Source organism: Lithobates pipiens, unplaced genomic scaffold, assembly GCF_037356315.1.
Source record: "Lithobates pipiens isolate NorthernLeopardFrog02 unplaced genomic scaffold, aLitPip1_a1.2 Scaffold_22, whole genome shotgun sequence".
Classification (NCBI taxonomy): domain Eukaryota; kingdom Metazoa; phylum Chordata; class Amphibia; order Anura; family Ranidae; genus Lithobates; species Lithobates pipiens.
Window position 1 is genome coordinate 259041173 of NW_027507784.1, and position 18284 is coordinate 259059456.

General features: G+C 43.9%; 1 protein-coding gene across 1 annotated transcript in view; it reads left to right on the forward strand.

The window, feature by feature from the left end:
• The first annotated feature begins 1743 nt into the window (after nt 1-1743).
• Nucleotides 1744-18284, forward strand: part of LOC143925501 (melanin-concentrating hormone receptor 1-like) — a 148271-nt gene continuing 131730 nt past the window's right edge. The window contains exon 1 of the mRNA XM_077450004.1: nt 1744-2011. Coding sequence (XP_077306130.1) covers nt 1930-2011 — 82 coding nt within the window. The 5' untranslated portion in view covers nt 1744-1929. The remainder of the gene's footprint in view (nt 2012-18284) is intronic.

Consider the following 18284-nt stretch of genomic DNA (forward strand, 5'->3'; position numbering starts at 1 on the left):
TGATACAGTTTAACTATTTACATTGAATATTTTATACCCCGGCACGTCTTCATAAAATAGGAAGGGTGGTGCAGTGGGAGACTATTTCCTTTATGGTCTGGCAGTGCCCTCTTGTAGGGGGATTCTGTACGGCAATCCTGACATTTCTGGAGGACAGATTGGCGCTCCCAACCATCTACTCTCCAGCCAGATGTATTTTGGAGGAGATAACTAACTCTCAGAAAACCCTACTATGGCTGGTCTTTTTCTACGCCTAAAAAGCGTTGGCTCTCAGATGGAGGGACCCAATCCCTCCATCTCTCCAAAGCTGGGTAGAACTCATTAACAAATCATTGCCAATGTACAAGCTAACATACAGAGCTAAGGGATTCCCCAAAAAGTGTGAGAAAATATGGGCTGGATGATTAAAATCTGTATCTGGAGAAATGGAAGTAATGGACAGACTGAGGCTAGGAACACACAGATTTAGCAATGAGTTTTACTGAGTAATCAAAGTGTTGTAGAAAACAAACTGACCACACGGGTTATGTTATGTTTATTTCAGTTTTACTGATAAGATGCTGAAGGTATATAACATGCTGTACATATTATGCTGATATGTAACAAGGCTATGACTGGATGCTGTCAATGTTATCCTTAGTATAAGCAAGTCATTAATATTGCATCTGTAAAATTTCTTTGAAATATGAATAAAATGTACCCTTTAAAATGTAGTGACCCTATTGGCAAGCAAGGAAAGACTTTTCCAGCTGACACAGAGAAAGCAATTTGTACCTGGCAGAGGTTCTATCCCCACTCTATCCAAAAGTAAAAACAAAAAGTTTAATAATGCATTCTGTTGTAACAAAATTGAGAAATATTGGTTTAGGTTGCTAGTTTCATTAGCTCAGTAACAAATGGTTCCTGCTCCAACGTGCATGCTATTAGTATGCTAGCAGAGAACACAGTCTCAAAAAGGTTAATGCAACACCTTTCCTACAGTGACCAAATAAGTTATCATTCCGCTTAAGACCCAAGGCAGTAATTGATTACAGTAAATTAAATGCAATGCTAATTAGAACAGGGCATACCCCCCCGGTTTCAATAAGGGTCCACTTAGAGCCAATTCATCAAAAAAAAATGACATTTTCTCCCTAGGTTGTGTTCTTACTTATAATGCTAACACTAGTGTGATTAGTATCTCCTGCGGAAAACACACTTCCCATTTTCCAATACGCTTCTAATTACCTGAAAGCGACAGCGCATCATTCTTTGAACTAAGGCACTCTGCCTGTAGGTACCGCCACATTTAATTAGAAAGGCTTCTTCAAAAGCCAACAACAGAACAGCAAAAATCAGTTTCTAGTTTTAAGGGGAGGGCAAAGGTAATGTTGCTTGTTCAATATTAAATCTCACCCAAAAACCTTCAGCTCCTTATAATTCATGCTGACAGCTAAAGGCATATACTTAAAAGCATTCTTCCACCCAGTGTCTAGAGGATTTCAAATCTTAAAATTGATTGTGTTCCAGTGGGTTCCTTTAGAAAAGATTTGCTTTTTTATTTATTCATGCCTCTTTTTTTTTTTTCAATTAAAAAAAAAAATAATAATAATATTTGGTTGGTGCAACAAACGGTTGTCTGCATTGATCACAATCCTTTCTGATACATTGAGGACAAGCTTCTAGTATTCCGCTGACAGCTTCCTTTATTAAATGAATGTGTTGTCACTTTAGTCAGAGGGTGGTGCAAGGAGCTGGCAGATTCTCTGTTCATTCTGTGCTACATTCTACACAGCAGCTTCTGCTGGCAAAAGCAGATTGCATTCAGAGATGCTGGAATCCACATGTTCGTTACCTTCTCCTACAAGAGGCTGCAGCTAGCAGGGACAATGCTAAATATCAGTTGACCAGGCTAATCAACTATATAGGCGACCTGCCAAGCCATAAAAGATGGATTTCCTTGCAGATTTGGAAGAAGACATAAATCTTCAAGACAACAACTCCCATCTATATCACAACTTTTCTTCTTTTGGTGGGTAGTTGTGTCCATGTATACTATCATCACATCCTCATCTCACGGATTGTTTTATTGTATAGATATTTGTCATACCATTTTGGCACCAAAAGTGAAAAAGGAGACAGTTTGTTTAGAAGGATTGATTTCTAAAATACCATGTGAAGATGTATGTACAGGTTATTTCAAATTCTGAAATAAAAATATAGCAGTAAGCTTAATATTTATTAAGGCAAATAGACCTGTGCAAAGTTATGTCACCTATAGCAACCATATTTTATTGTTCTGAGTCCGCTGAACTGTTTAAAGAGAAATTTGATTGGTTGCTGTAGGGTACTTCCATTTGTAAATTATCAATGCTCTTTGAACTGCCTAATTGTTCTGTAAATTTATATATTTGCTTATATTACAGACAATTATAAATGTAATCGTAAGGCTGGTATTTAGATTTATGCACACTGTGCATTTATAAATATACGTATGGAAATGTATATATTTTTAACTTGCACAAAATGTTACATTTGCAAAATGTTTGACTGTTGATTTTAGCATCCCAAAATCTATCATGCACAAGCTCAGTGAAAGGACTTAAAGTCTTGCTCCATAAATATGTATGTCAATATTAAATCAGCTTGTGCCTCCGTCACTGCTATTATCAGGCTACCACAGGGTTTGCAAATCATTATACTGTTTGTTTTGGAAAGGGAGGCAATAATTTAGACATGTCTCCCTACTGAGCATAACTGATGTGTTAAACTCCTCTACCTACAGCCATTCATAGCAAGTTTGTGTCTCTAAACATAGTGATATGCCTGCATTATTAGCAGCTACTACCCTAGAGATTTTTTTCAAGACTGCCTCATATTCATGAACAGCTCTTTTCTGATTAAACCCTGCTCCAGAGTGTATAGTGCTATTGTTATATGTGTCCGAAAGCAAAGTACTATATTTTAAAACCGCATAACCATTTTTTAATTTTATTATAGCGGGTTTAGAAAAAGTGTTATTAAAGGAAAAAAGGCTGTATAGATATTTAGTGGTAAATATAACGGTATTAACATAGCCCGAGCTCTTTAAAGTATCTTTAAAATCACAGAAAAAGATTTTTGCAGTATGATAGACATTGTACTATCAACCTCCATTTTCATATTAGTAGCTTCACCTTCCTGTTACAGCTGTTGTGTAGAGTCAAAACATGATTGTGCAGTTCAATAGGCACCAGAGTTAGACTTAATGTACTCAATACTCAGTAAAATAACTGGTCAGGTGCACCCTCTATCTTGTTGTGCTTTACAAGTGACTTGTCCTGGAGGTATCGGTGAAATTCCCATGGACGACCAGACCTGGTGCAAATGACACTGGCAGGAATTTGCTGATTATTGCAGCAACTTTTGCCACCTGTGAGAACTGGCTGGAGCCACCAAGCCCCATACACTTCAATGACAGGTTGCCAGTGACCACAGCTATCCTTGGCTGTCCGCACAGTCAGCGATCACCTGCAGGGATTGCTGCTAGATACACACAAAGTGCTGCTGTCATTCACACCAGGACTAGTCGACCATTCGAATGTAGCCTTACTTTGCTCTGTAAGTGTAGAACACTGGAGTGGAAGGGCAGAAATGGGTATTTTACTCAGAGAGGAAACATTTTAAGGTATTTTCAAGGAAAATTTTGTTAAAAATCATAACAGAACCATAAGGACAAAAAAAAGTGCGAAAACCACAACTGTATTTAAGCCTAGGTTTACATTGGAGCAAATTGTCATGCGATTTGAGAGATCAAATCGCATGACAAGTCGCACCCTATTGGAGGCAATGACACCGTTCCAATCGGTGCGACACCGATTATGCGGCACTGTACTGATTTGCAAAAGTAGTTCCTGCACTACTTTTTTAGATTTCAGGTGCGACTTCAATAGACATCTGTGCATGAAGCCACACAGATGTCTATCAAGTAGCACCTGAAATCTTTTTGACATTTTTCTACTTTGAAATCGTGCTACTTCAGGATAAGTGGGCGCGATTTCAAAGTAGCATCAATGTGAACCAGGACTTAGCTGATTTGGTACGATTTGACATCAGTGGCAATTGCTGCAATGGCACCATCCTAATTGTTTGCGATGCTGCATTTGCGGCACCGCAACTTGTTTCATCATTCCTGTAAGTGTTGTATGCAAGTTTAAAAGCTTTCATACTTTGTCAAAACTACTGATTCTTAACAAATCATTTGTGCCTTCTTTGCATTTGAGTGCAAACTATGGTTCCAATGTTGACAACCATTTCCAAGATGGGGACTTCCGCAAGTTTACCAGTAGAAAGTCAGTTGTGAAATCATATAAGGAACTCCCATACAAGTGATTTTTTAACAATTAATAATGAATAAACTGAAGATCGCTGCCAATGAGAAAACACTTTTATCTTTTCATACACAAAAAAAATTCACAAGTCTGATATAATATTATAAGATTCATAATTGTTGATTTTTTTTCTTTAATATAGTGAGTATTTTTGTGTTTTATGGCGCAGGACACTTGACACGGTACTGGTTGGCACAAGACATATAAGTAAGGAAATTCGCAACACTCACTTATCCATTTCTACAATCTTCTGTTCCATTGTAGCAAAATACAGTATACATCATGAAGTAAACTTGTGGCTATATCCTGTAGCATTTATCAAGCAATGTTGAAATATGTACATTCATTTTCTCAAATGAATCACCAAAACACGTATGTAACTAAAGTAAGCAATCAGAGGGAATGTATAAAATCAAGTCAATTAACCAATCCTATGCCAGAAAGAATTAAACATCTTTAAGTCTGTAAGATAATGTCCTTAAAATGGTTGTAAAGCCTTACATATCCCTACTGGAGTAACTGGCCCCAGGTGATATACAGAGATAAAACACACCCTCCTATCTAAGTTGTACCTGTTTATCTGTAGCCCTCTCTTCTCTACAGCCTACTAAAACAATAAGCTCAATTTTTTTTTCTTGGCTTCAGAAGGCAAGGGGCAGGGATCTGACATTCTTACACTGCACAGCACAGAGAAGAGAACCGAGTATAATCTGAGATCACAGTGAAGGGAAAGGACATTCCCCACCAATAAATACATAGTCCACTGGAAAGGCAGGCACAACAGTATGAGCTGATAAAACAGTAAAACATAAAAAATCAGCAAGGTGTATTTTTATTCATTGTATGCAGGGAAACTGAGCCAGTAAACGTCAATGTTTCAGCCACTAGGGCCCTATTTAGGATGCAATTAATCATGTCACGAAGAAAGGCTGTATTTCCCTGCATATAATTAACAAAAATACACCTTTATTCCAGCATTTCCAGTGCACTATGCATTTGTGAGGCTTCCGAAACCTACGCCAGGGCACCAGTTCTAGAGTAACACTAATATTACAGGGGACCTGTAGCACTGCAATACTTTCAATGAGCATTCCTCTCCCTACACAGTCTCATAGAGAAATATAAACAGCTAAGGCTGTCAATTGCCTTCTGAGTGCTGGAGGGGGGTGGGGCTGTCTCCTAGGATTCTGTGGTGTCAGCATAACCTGTCAGAAGTGACTAATGAAGATAGTAGAGGGAAGAAAGAAGAGATATAAATTACACTTGGTGCTTTGAATTGAGGTTAGTGCACACTCTAAACGAAAATGCTCTTTTTCACTTTCATTTCAGAGGCTTACTATCACCTTATTATGTGCATTGAAAGATTCAAAACTCTTAAATCCATGTCTTATAAGTACTCTCCTGGCTATCCACTGCTGGCCACAGGTGCAGCCTAACAGGGTCTGTCTTTTTCCCCAGGAAATACCGTTAAACAATTAAAGATAAGCGACACATCTCCAGGATCCTTTATTCTTGAATAAACTTTGGGCTGTATTCAGTATAATGCCTCATCAAAAAACCTAACTTCTCTCTTTATGATAGAAGTCAGATGTTGGTGGTGGGGTGGAAATTAATGAGTGCACCTTGAACTGCCCATCAATTGTGTACCTAAAGTGATATGGTTTATTGTACATCCTTCATTCGTACCTTATAACAACATTGTTGCCTATTAAAAGGTTGAAATTAGTTAATGGCTCTTATGAGTGGCAGATCCCTCTCTACTGCTCCTTCACACATAAATGCAGATCATTAAATAACAAATACAACTTTTAGCAAAGAGAACAGTGTTGCAATTCAACCTGCTCTTTCAGGAGTTCTAGGTGAATTAAACTCTATGAGTTTTAATGAAATAAATCCCTAAAGTGGGGAGGGAGATAAAAGTAGTTCTGTGTTGCTGCATGGCAATCCTGGTAATCTTCAGCTAGCTGTTTGATGGCATACAAAAAACTTTGGATGGTAAAGCGGAATAACTGACTCAATAAGTTGAGAATAGAAAGCAAACAATCTTCCTGGGAAAATTGAACTGTAACTGGATTCACAGTGAACATTGACTTGAGATGTTACATTTTGTAGAACTACAAGCAACAGCAGAACTGTGGAAAGCAAAGATGAAGGACAGAGAGGCCAATCTGTAAAAAAAGACCTGAAGCACCGAACAGTATGTTGTCTACCGGGCGCTCGGGTTCGGCACATCTCGGATCTGGTGTACAGAATACTGGGAGGGGCTGGGGAAGACCCAGCTGTCATGGTGCACGTTGGCACCAATGACAAAGTCAGAGGCAGATGGAGTGTATTAAGCACTTGCTTACTGGGTACTTAAACCCCCCTCCTATCCAGACCAATTTTCAGCTTTCAGCACTGATGCACTTTGAATGACAATTGCGCGGTCATACAACACTGTACCCAAATGAATTTTTTTTTAGCATTTTTCCCCCAAATAGAGCTTTCTTTTGGTAGTATTTGATCACCTGTGCGATTTTTATTTTTTTTAAACGTAAAAGACAGAATAAAAAAAAAAAAAAAAATATATATATAAGAGGGCCAGTATGGTGGCCCGTAATTATGGGAGGAGCCCGGAGGGTATATAATCAGACCACCCACAACGGTCTGTGTCGGTTCCAGTGCAAGGTACTGCACATCAAGGGGCCGACTCTTCTCAGCTCCCTCACGGTCGTCTATCTGTGTGTCCAATCGTATGTGCACTTCGGCTTCTTCATTCGTGGTCTTCGTCGGCGGTTCCCGCTCATGGTCGCAGATAAGTAGTATCCAAATCTTTTCATATCATGTGAAAACTTGCGGCTTCATGCTTACTATCCTGCACCCCTTTCGCAAAATCTACCTCTGAGTTGTTGACACTCATGTCCCGACATTGTTCGGCACAGGCATAGTACATTCGTAAATTCCTTCTACCAAACGTACGATTCATTCATAGATCCAAGCCTTCGAGTCGCTGTCGGTTGTTCTCCAATATCACTCGTCATAGGCTTCACTGGTTATAAAATTCACTGTTCTCATTCTTTTTTGAGATAAACAGGTATTGTTTGTATGGGTTTCTGTGGCTGATTGAGGTGTAATTAAACCCACCTGATGTCTTTCCTGCACTTGACTAGCCTGGGGGGATGGGTGGTTGATAGGTGTTTGGTTTCACAGTAAGGAATGGCATACACTCTACAACCAATTTGTATCAGATACTCTTTACTGCCAATTTATATCAGATTCATCTCATACATTTTTGAGCTGATTCGTGTCAAATGCATTGCAGAGGCTGACTCTGCCAACCTACTGCATGTCCACGTAGTTGTACCTTCGAGATCGGTCGTATATCTTCATCGATTGTCCCACGCTCGGACCGCTACACACTCGCTGTCGCAGGTAGGACTTTGTTGTTACCGCTCTTCTAAACTCCAATAGTTACCTTATCATGTTCGTTTATCATGTTCGTTTTGCAAAGTCGCACTTACGCCACCATAAGTCTATGTCATCTTTCATGTATTTCATCCTTTCTACCCAACGCGGGTTTACTCGAGCCGATCACTTCACGGTCGATGCGGTCAAATCCGACATTCAAGCCCCTTACTCACCTCGCATCTACGGCCGATTCGAAATCTAGTCGCAACTTCGCTTCTATGTTTCGGATCCTCGGCAATCACAAGCCCCTTCAACCGTCATCCCCATTTAGTTGATTCGAACCCAGCCATATCATCGGCAATACGGTCAGATCTGTCATACGAGCCCCGTAGTCACCTCATATCTATGACCGAGTCGAAATCTAGTCGCAACTTCGCTTCTATGTTTCGGATCCTCGGCAGTCACAAGCCCCTTCAACCGCCATCACCATTTAGTCGATTCAAACCCAGCCATATCATCTGCAACACGGGCAGATCTGTCATACGAGCCCTGTAGTCACCTCGCATCTACGGCCGTTTCGAATCTAGTCGCAACTTCGCTTCTATGTTTCGGATCATTGACAATCACCAGCCCCTTCAACCACCATCACAATTCAATCAATCCGAACCCAACCATATCCTCAGCGATACGGTCGGATCCCATATACGAGCCTCTCAGTCGCATCTACGGAGGATTCGAGTCTAGTCGCAGCATCGGCCCAACGATTCCAGTCCTTGCCAAACGCAACTCTAACAACCAAGCCGAATCCTGTTGCATCACCGACTCAAATGAGTCAAATCTTTCGCAGACTATTCCATAGCTATAGCCCAGTTCAAACTAGTCACATCGGCTGTACGAATTCAGCAGTACTTACATTTGACCTTCTCAGTCTATCCATACATGATCGTACACAATTCTCTCCACCAATTTGCTCAGTATTGCGCACGGTCATTCCTACATAATCACATTTCCTCTATAACCTTTCTTTCGCCTTTCAACAAAGCTGCGTTCTTGCAATTGCTGCAAGTCTTTCTGCATTTGGCTCAAAACTCCAGTAGCAACACTGCTGTTCACATCATACCTACACACTTATAAATCCGCAAAACATTGCTTTCACCTTTCAAATAAAGCTGATTCCTTGCAATCGCTGCGAGCATCGATGCAATGGCTCAATACGGCCACCCATCGCTCTCCTCATTCCTACACACTTATAATTAAATTTATAGATTCAAATAAAGCTGCTTTCTTGCAATCGCTGCAAGCATCTCTGCAATGGCTTAATACGGCCACTCATCGTCTCCAGTAGCAACACAGCTGTTCACCTCATTCATTCATTCATTCATTCATTCATTCTCACCTCATAATTTAATTTATAATTCAAATAAGGCCGCTTCCTTGCAATCGCTGCAAGCATTTCAGCAAATGGCTCAAACTGCCACTCATCGTCTCCAGTAGCAACACGGCTGCTCATCGTTTTCTCTGTCGCTTTCCCCTTTTAGGCCAGTTAGAACACCAGTTAGTCCACCCTGCACCAGGTTTGGACAGTATCTCCCAAAAAAAAAAAAAAAAAAAAAAAAAACCATTGTCGAGGGCTTGCATCTTCACCAGGGGGCCAGCTTTGCCCCAAACAGCTCTTTGCAATCCCCATTGTCATAACGAAATTCTCATGTCACCTTACTACAGGCTCCCGGTCAACTCAGTTCTCGACCACCAACCAGTCGACTTCACAACTAGGGCATAAAGTCAGGTGTAGTTCAATGGGACTCCCTCTTTCTCTTAAACATTCTTTCACTACATATTTTTACTTCACATACAGAATTTGACCTGCTCCTGAGGCGTTAGCAACTGTCACATACTTCTGTGCACTTCACTCTGTTTTCGAAGCACAAGCCTTCAATACGCAGACAAGGTCGCCTAATCTCCATACTTGCTGGCAGTGCAAGCATTAGTAGACCGAACCCACGTCAATTAACTACAGATCGCAACATTCCTACTTAGTATACCAGACTTCAACTACCCACCCCAGTCCGCCCTGGGGCGCTCTGGTTCATTAGTCTGTGCCGAGCACAGACTGACACCCGAGCTATCGGTTACCTAGCCAGTCACCTCCTGGCTCACCTCGGTTGTTACGCATTCTTTTGAGTTTTCTAAAGTCACACTCAACAGCGCTCAAGCGTAAACCAACTGTCACTGTGGCTGTCGTTCCTTGTCCTATTCTTGTTTCCTTCCGCCTTTCATCTCAACTACCCAACGCAACTATCCCCTCCTACCTTTGCAACTTACCTCAAACATACGCACCCCCCCTTGCTTTTAGTTGACGCCATGTCGCAGGCAGACAGTGAGGACTTTGCCTCAGCCCTGCCATCACCCTTTACGGGCTCAGCAAGCGGCGGTTTACAGTCTCACAAGAGCTTGGACCAATAAAAAAAAAAAAAAAAAAAAAAAAAAACGAATAAAAAAAAAAAAAAATTATAATAAAAAAATAAACTCATAGCAGAACGGTGTCGCAGGAGTAAATCCTACCTTGCTGCAGCCAGGGAACCAAGCCTTTAGGCTACTGTTTCCACCGCCAGTGGCAGCCCTTCCAGGCACCACTTCAGTCTATCTTCTTTGCGACTACTCAGCTGCACTCCTGGGTAACCACACTGTCAGCAGCAGTCGCCGAAGTCCAAGCAGAGTGACAGCCCTGGAGGTACGCCCAGCCGTGCCCCTACCAGCTCCAGTCACCACCGTCATTCCCGTACCTTCACTTACAGATACACCCAACTTCTGCACCATTGTCTTCCCTGCACACCTTGTCCTAGCAGGGCATCTAGGAGGACATCTTGGATGACAACGACGTTAACTTAGCATCCCTCCTCATAGCAGTACACAACTTGGCCTAGAACAAATCATATTCGCGGGGAGATGTCTCCGTCATCCTGAAGGCCAGAGACCCTTTACTTAATCGCAAGCTCACTGTCACAGTTTGTGCGGGCCTTGGGGACAGTCAGAGACATGCTAGGCAGAGCAACCCCGACAGGAGGGTAGAATTGGACCCGTATCTGCACGCAGCAGGTCACAAGTACGCAGGGTGCCCATCCTTTGACTATCACTGCTCATTTCCAGCCAAGGCAGCAGCCAGACTCAAGGGGATCTTTTACCTCCCATCTTTTAGTGTTTCTCTTCCAGGCAAAGACCCTGACTAAATCCTTAAATTAAGATATGCCAGCTATAGCAGATCTGCGCATGGGAGTCGAATTTCTCACAAATTGGAATGGCATGCCAATGTGTATTCCCTCAGCATCTCTCTCTTCATCTCAGGTAGTCATGGTCACCACAGCCTCCACAGGTCCTCGCCTCAATTTTGGCCAAATTGGGTTTATAGGGCCATGGCCGTCAGTAATCCTCTTGATTCCTGGGTTCAGTTAGTCCTCCTCTTTGTTCGACCTCTACCCCATTGTCGCAGCAGCTCAAGTCTGGTGCAACAACTGGGCAGGACAAACAGTGACGTTCGCCACAGACAACCAAGCTACAGCCAGTATTATAAATAAAGGAGGTCCTAGTAGCTGGCCATTGTGGCCTTCCTGTGCAGGCTGGTGCCACTATCCCCACAGCACCAATCTAACGTCCTAGGCGTCCACATCCCAGACAAACGCAATAATCTGGCCAACGCACTACCCGTTAACTTTGCTTCGTTATTTTTTGCAGGAACCTGGAACCGACCCGACCATGTCTCTTATCCCACACTGGTCGTAGCTAACCTCGGATTCAAACAACACTTTCACGACGCTACCTGCCTTATTAATCTTTCACTATCTCACAACACCCTGAAGGCCTACCGGGCAGCCTAGAGGTTCTATGTCAGGCTACTAGCCTCAAACCGCAGAGCAATACCAAGAGTTCTCCATCACATCCTGGTCTTCATATTATGCCACCGCACACAGTTGGCATTGTCACACAATACCTTAGACCCCACTCAGCTGACATCCAGTATTTCATCCCCTTATGAGATCCTAACAAATCGTCTTGTTCGCCGCCCATACGGTCAAGACCATGTTGTGTGGTATTCACAGGCAATGACCCCAAATCAGTATCAAACGGCTACCCGTCACCAGCGCCATATTCCAAGACATGTCTTTCATCCTGTCACATTCCCCTTTTGGCTAAATTCAGCCTGGTCCTTCAAGCAGCCATCTACCTGGCTTTCTACAGCTTCTTACTCCCCAGTGAATACTGTCACCATCCCAGTTGTAAAGTGTTACGTAGACGCCACCTCACACGCCATCAGACTTCATCTTGCTCCTCAGCGTGTCCAAAACACAATAGTCCGGTCCAGGGGTTGACATAAAACCTTTCCAAACTCTCAAAGCCTGGTGCCCCGTGTCCATCCTAGATCAATTTTTGGCCCATATGTTTGATCCCTCGCAGGACAGCCCATTACTACCGTTCTCGATTAGTACCCCAGGCAGCAACCAGTTCATCAGTCACGTCAGGTTCCTTTTGAGCAAATTAGGCCAGGACCTTGGTCATTTTCTTGGACATTCTTTCGCATTGGAACAGCATCAGCAGCCTCACGAAACGGGGTCCCAGTCCACGCGATCAAAGATGGGCAGGCGGGAATCCACCTGCTTTACTCAATACATCTCCAATCCACAAGTGGAAATGACCTGAGCCTTCAGAAACTTTGCCCCGTAGTGTCTTGCTGTACATAAATTAATAATTACCTCCCTACACCAAATCTTTTGCGGCCTTCTCTTGGCATATCGCCCAGCAGTGTAGGGCTCACCGCCCAGCTCACCAGGGCTTACCTTACAGCAGACCAAGGGCACAATTCAGGTCCATTTTATGTTGTTAGTCTTGTGACGTGTTTATGTGTTCTTTCATATCTCTTAGAGCGGAGGGCTCCAACCATAAATAAGAGGGCCAGTATGGTGGCCCGTAATTATGGGAGGAGCCCGGAGGGTATATAATCAGACCACCCACAACGGTCTGTGTCGGTTCCAGTGCAAGGTACCCACCCACCCATTTCCCTTCTCAGAGTACTTCACTTAAAACACGTTTCTCTACAGAAACATCCATTTACTTTCTTAAGGTATGCGGCCTTCTCTTGGCATATCGCCCAGCAGTGTAGGGCTCACCGCCCAGCTCACCAGGGCTTACCTTACAGCAGACCAAGGGCACAATTCAGGTCCATTTTATGTTGTTAGTCTTGTGACGTGTTTATGTGTTCTTTCATATCTCTTAGAGCGGAGGGCTCCAACCATAAATATATATATATATATATATATATATATATATAAAAGAGGGCCAGTATGGTGGCCCTTAATTATGGGAGGAGCCCGGAGGGTATATAATCAGACCACCCACAACGGTCTGTGTCGGTTCCAGTGCAAGGTACTGCACATCAAGGGGCCGACTCGTCTCAGCTCCTTCCCGGTCTACTATCTGTGCGTCCAATCGCAGGTGCACTTTGGCTTCTTCATTTGTGGTCTTTGTCGGCGGTTCCCACTCATGGTCGCAGATAAGTAGTATCCGAATCTTTTCATATCATGTGCAAACTTGAGGCTTATCATGCTTACTATCCTGCACCCCTTTCGCAAAACCTACCTCTGAGTTGTTGACACTCATGTCCCGACATCTTTTGGCACAGGCATAGTACATTCGTAAATTCCTTCTACCAAACATACGATTTATTCATAGATCCAAGCCTCCGAGTCGCTGTCGGACGTTCTCCAATATCACCTGCCATAGGCTTCACTAGTTATAAGATTCACTGTTCTCATCCTTTTTTGAGATAAACAGGTATTGTTTGTATGGGTTTCTGTGGCTGATTGAGGTGTAATTAAACCCACCTGATGTCTTTCCTGCACTTGACTAGCCTGGGGGGATGGGTGGTTGATAGGTGTTTGGTTTCACAGTAAGGAATGGCATACACTCTACAACCAATTTGTATCAGATACTCCTTACTGCCAATTTATATCAGATTCATCTCATACATTTTTTTTTAAGCTGATTCGTGTCAAATGCATTGCACAGGCTGACTCTGCCAACTCACTGCGTGTCCACGTAGTTGTACCTTTGAGATCGGTCGTATATCTTCATCGATTGTCCCACGCTCGGACCGCTACACACTCGCTGTTGCAGGTAGGACTTTGTTCTTACCGCTCCCCTAAACTCTAGTAGTTACGTTATCATGTTCGTTTATCATGTTCGTTTTGCAAAAAGTCGCACTTACGCCACCGTAAATCTTTCTATGTCATCTTTCATATATTTCATGCTTTCTACCCAACGCGGGTTTACTTGAGCCGTTCACTTCACGGCGATGCGGTCAAATCCGACATTCAAGCCCCTTACTCACCTCGCGTCTACGGCCGACTCGAATATAGTTGCAACTTCGCTTCTATGTTTCGGATCCTTGGCAATCACAAAACCCCTTCAACCGCCATCACCATTTAGTTGATTCGAACCCAGCCATATCATCGGCAATACGGTCAGATCTGTCATACGAGCCCCATAGTCGCCTCACATCTATGGCCGATTCGAATCTAGTCGCAACCACGCTTCTATGTTTCGGATCCTCGGCAATCACAAGCCCCTTCAAACCACCATCACCATTTAGTCGATTCAAACCCAGCCATATCATTGGCAATACGGGCAGATCTGTCATACGAACCCTGTAGTCACCTCGCATCTACGGCCGATTCGAATCTAGTCGCAACTTCGCTTCTATGTTTCGGATCATTGGCAATCACCAGCTCCGTCAACCACCATCACAATTCAATCAATCCGAACCCAGCCATATCCTCAGCGATACGGTCGGATCCCATATACGAGCCTCTCATTCGCATCTACGGAGGATTTGAGTCTGGTCGCAGCATCGGCGCAACGATTCCAGTCCTTGCCAAACGCAACTCTAACAACCAAGCCGAGTCCTGTTGCATCTCCGACTCAAATGAGTCAAATCTTTTGCAGACTATTCCATAGCTATAACCCAGTTCAAACTAGTCACATCGACTGTACGAATTCAGCAGTACTTACGTTTGACTTTCTCAGTCTATCCATACATGATCATACACAATTCTCTCCACCAATTTGCTCAGCGTTGCGCACGTTCATTCCTACATAATCACATTTCCTCTATAACCTTTTCTTTCGCCTTTGAACAAAGCTCCTTGCAATCGCTGCAAGCATCAATGCAATGGCTCAATACGGCCACTCATTTCCAGTAGCAACACGGCTGCTCTCCTCATTCCTACACACTTATAATTTAATTTATAGATTCAAATAAAGCTGCTTTCTTGCAATCGCTGCAAGCATCTCTGCAATAGCTTAATACGGCCACTCATCTCCAGTAGCAACACAGTTGCTCACCTCATTCATCCATTCATTCATTCTCACCTCATAATTCAAATAAGGCCGCTTCTTTGCAATCGCTGCAAGCATTTCAGCAAGTTGCTCAAACTGCCACTCATCGTCTCCAGTAGCAACACGGCTGCTCATCATTTTCTCTGTCGCTTTCCCCTTTTTAGGCCAGTTAGAACACCAGTTAGTCCACCCTGCACCAGGTTTGGACAGTATCTCCCAAAAAAAAAAAAAAAAAAACCCATTGTCGAGGGCTTGCATCTTCACCAGGGCGCCAGCTTTGCCCCAAAGAGCTCTTTGCAATCCCCCTTGTCAAAACAAAATTCTCATGTCACCTTACTACAGGCTCTCGGTCAACTCAGTTCTCGACCCCAACCACTCGACTTCACAACTAGTGCATAAAGTCAGGTGTTTAGTTCAATGGGATTCCTCCTTTCTCTTAAAAACTCTTTCACTACATATTTTGACTTCACATACAGAATTTGAGCTGCTCCTGAGGCGTTAGCAACTGTCACATACTTCTGTGAACTTCACTCTGTTTTCGAAGCACAAGCCTTCAATACGCAGACAAGGTCGCCTAATCTCCATACTTGCTGGCAGTGCAAGCATTAGTAGACTGAACCCACGTCAATTAACTACAGATTGCAACATTCCTACTTAGTATACCAGACTTCAGCTACCCACCCCAGTCCGCCCTGGGGAGCTCTGGTTCATTAGTCTGTGCCGAGCACAGACTGACACCCGAGCTATCGATTACCTAGCCAGTCACCTCCTGGCTCACCTCGGTTGTCATGCATTCTTTTGAGTTTTCTAAAGTCACACTCAACAGCGCTCGAGCGCAAACCAACTGTTACTATGGCTGTCGTTCCTTGTCCTATTCTTCTTGTTTCCTTCCGCCTTTCATCTTATCTACCCAACGCAACTATCCCCTCCTACTTTTGCAACTTACCTTAAACATACGCACCCCCCCCTTGCTTTTAGTTGATGCTATGTCGCAGGCAGACAGTGAGGACTTTGCCTCAGCCCTGCCATCACCCTTTACGGGCTCAGCAAGTGGCGGTTTACAGTCTCACAAGAGCTTGGACCAATAAAAAAAAAAAAAACTCATAGCAGAACGGTGTCGCAGGAGTAAATCCTACCCTGCCGCAGCCAGGAAACCAAGCCTTTAGGCTACTGTTTCCACCGCCAGTGGCAGCCCTTCCAGGCACCACTTCAGTCTATCTTCTTTGCGACTACTCAGCTGCACTCCTGGGTAACCACACTGTCAACAGCAGTCGCCGAAGTCCAAGCAGAGTGACAGCCCTGGAGGTACGCCCAGCTGTGCCCCTACCAGCTCCAGTCACCACCGTCATTCCCGTACCTTCACTTACAGATACACCCAACTTCTGCACCATCATCTTCCCTGCACACCTTGTCCTAGAAGGGCATCTAGGAGGACATCTTAGATGACAACGACGTTAACTTAGCATCCCTCCTCATAGCAGTACACAACTTGGCCTAGAACAAGTCATATTCGCGGGGAGATGTCTCCGTCATCCTGAAGGCCAGAGACCCTTTACTTAATCGCAAGCTCACTGTCACAGAGTTTGTGCTGGCCTTGGGGACAGTCAGAGACATGCTAGGCAGAGCAACTCCAACAGGAGGGTAGAATTGGACCCGTATCTGCATGCAGCAGGTCACAAGTACGCAGGGTGCCCATCCTTTGACTATCACCACTCATTTTCAGCCAAGGCAGCAGCCAGACTCAAGGGGATCCTTTACCTCCCATCTTTTAGTGTTTCTCTTCCAGGTAATGACCCTGACTAAATCCTTAAATTAAGATGTGCCAGCTATAGCAGATCTGCCCATGGGAGTCGAATTTCTCACAAATTGGAATGGCATGCCAATGTGTATTCCCTCAGCATCTCTCTCTTCATCTCAGGTAGTCATGGTCACCACAGCCTCCACAGGTCCTCGCCTCAATTTTTGTCCAAATTGGGTTTATAGGGCCATGGCCGTCAGAAATCCTCTTGATTCCTGGGTTCAGTTAGTCCTCCTCTTTGTTCGACCTCTACCCCATTGTCGCAGCAGCTCAAGTCTGGTGCAACAACTGGGCAGGACAAACAGTGACGTTCGCCACAGACAACCAAGCCACAGCCAGTATTATGAATAAAGGAGGTCCTAGTAGCCTGCCATCGTGGCCTTCCTGCGCAGGCTGGTGCCACTATCCCCACCGCACCAATCTAATGTCCTATGCGTCCACATCCCAGACAAACGCAATAATCTGGCCGACGCACTACCCGTTAACTTTGCTTCGTTATTTTTTGCAGGAACCTGGAACCGACCCGACCATGTCTTTTATCCCACACTGGTCGTAGCTAACCTCGGATTCAAACAACACTTTCACGACGCTACCTGCCTTATTAATCTTTCACTATCTCACAACACCCTGAATGCCTACCGTCATTCGGCCATAGTGTGGATGTCAAGTGGTTAAAGAACGATTTTAGGGACTTAGGAGCTAAATTGAGGAAAAGGACCTCCAAAGTAATATTCTCAGGAATACTACAGGTACATCGAGCCACACCAGAAAGGCAGAGGGAAATTAGGGAAGTAAACAAGTGGCTGAAGAGCTGGTGTAGTAAGGAGGGGTTTGGGGTCCTGGAGGACTGGGACAACTTCTCAGTCAATAACCGATACTATAGAAGGGACGGGCTGCACCTAAATGAGGAGGGTGCAGATCAGCTGGGAATGAAGATGGCCTAAAAGTTAGAGGGGTTTTTAAACTAGACGATGAGGGTGGGTGGAAGGTCAGTGGTAGGTTGACCAAAGCACATAAACCCAAGGTAAGTATAGTAGAAAGTCCTAGTTGCAATCTCAGCACCAACACCAATAAGAGGATAATATGCTACCGGGTCTAAACTACGTGGCATGTTCACCAATGCCAGGAGCTTGGCGGACAAGATGGGTGAACTAGAGATACTATTGTTCGAGGAGGATTTGACGTGAATTTCAGAGACCTGGTTCAACAGCTCTTATAATTGGCTGGCAAACATTCAAGGGTATACCCTTTATCACAAGGATAGAGAGGGTAAAAAGGGGGGAGGGGTATATATATCAAGAATAATGTACAAGTGAATCTGAGAGATGACATCACTAAGGGAGCTAGGGAGGAGGTGGAATCCT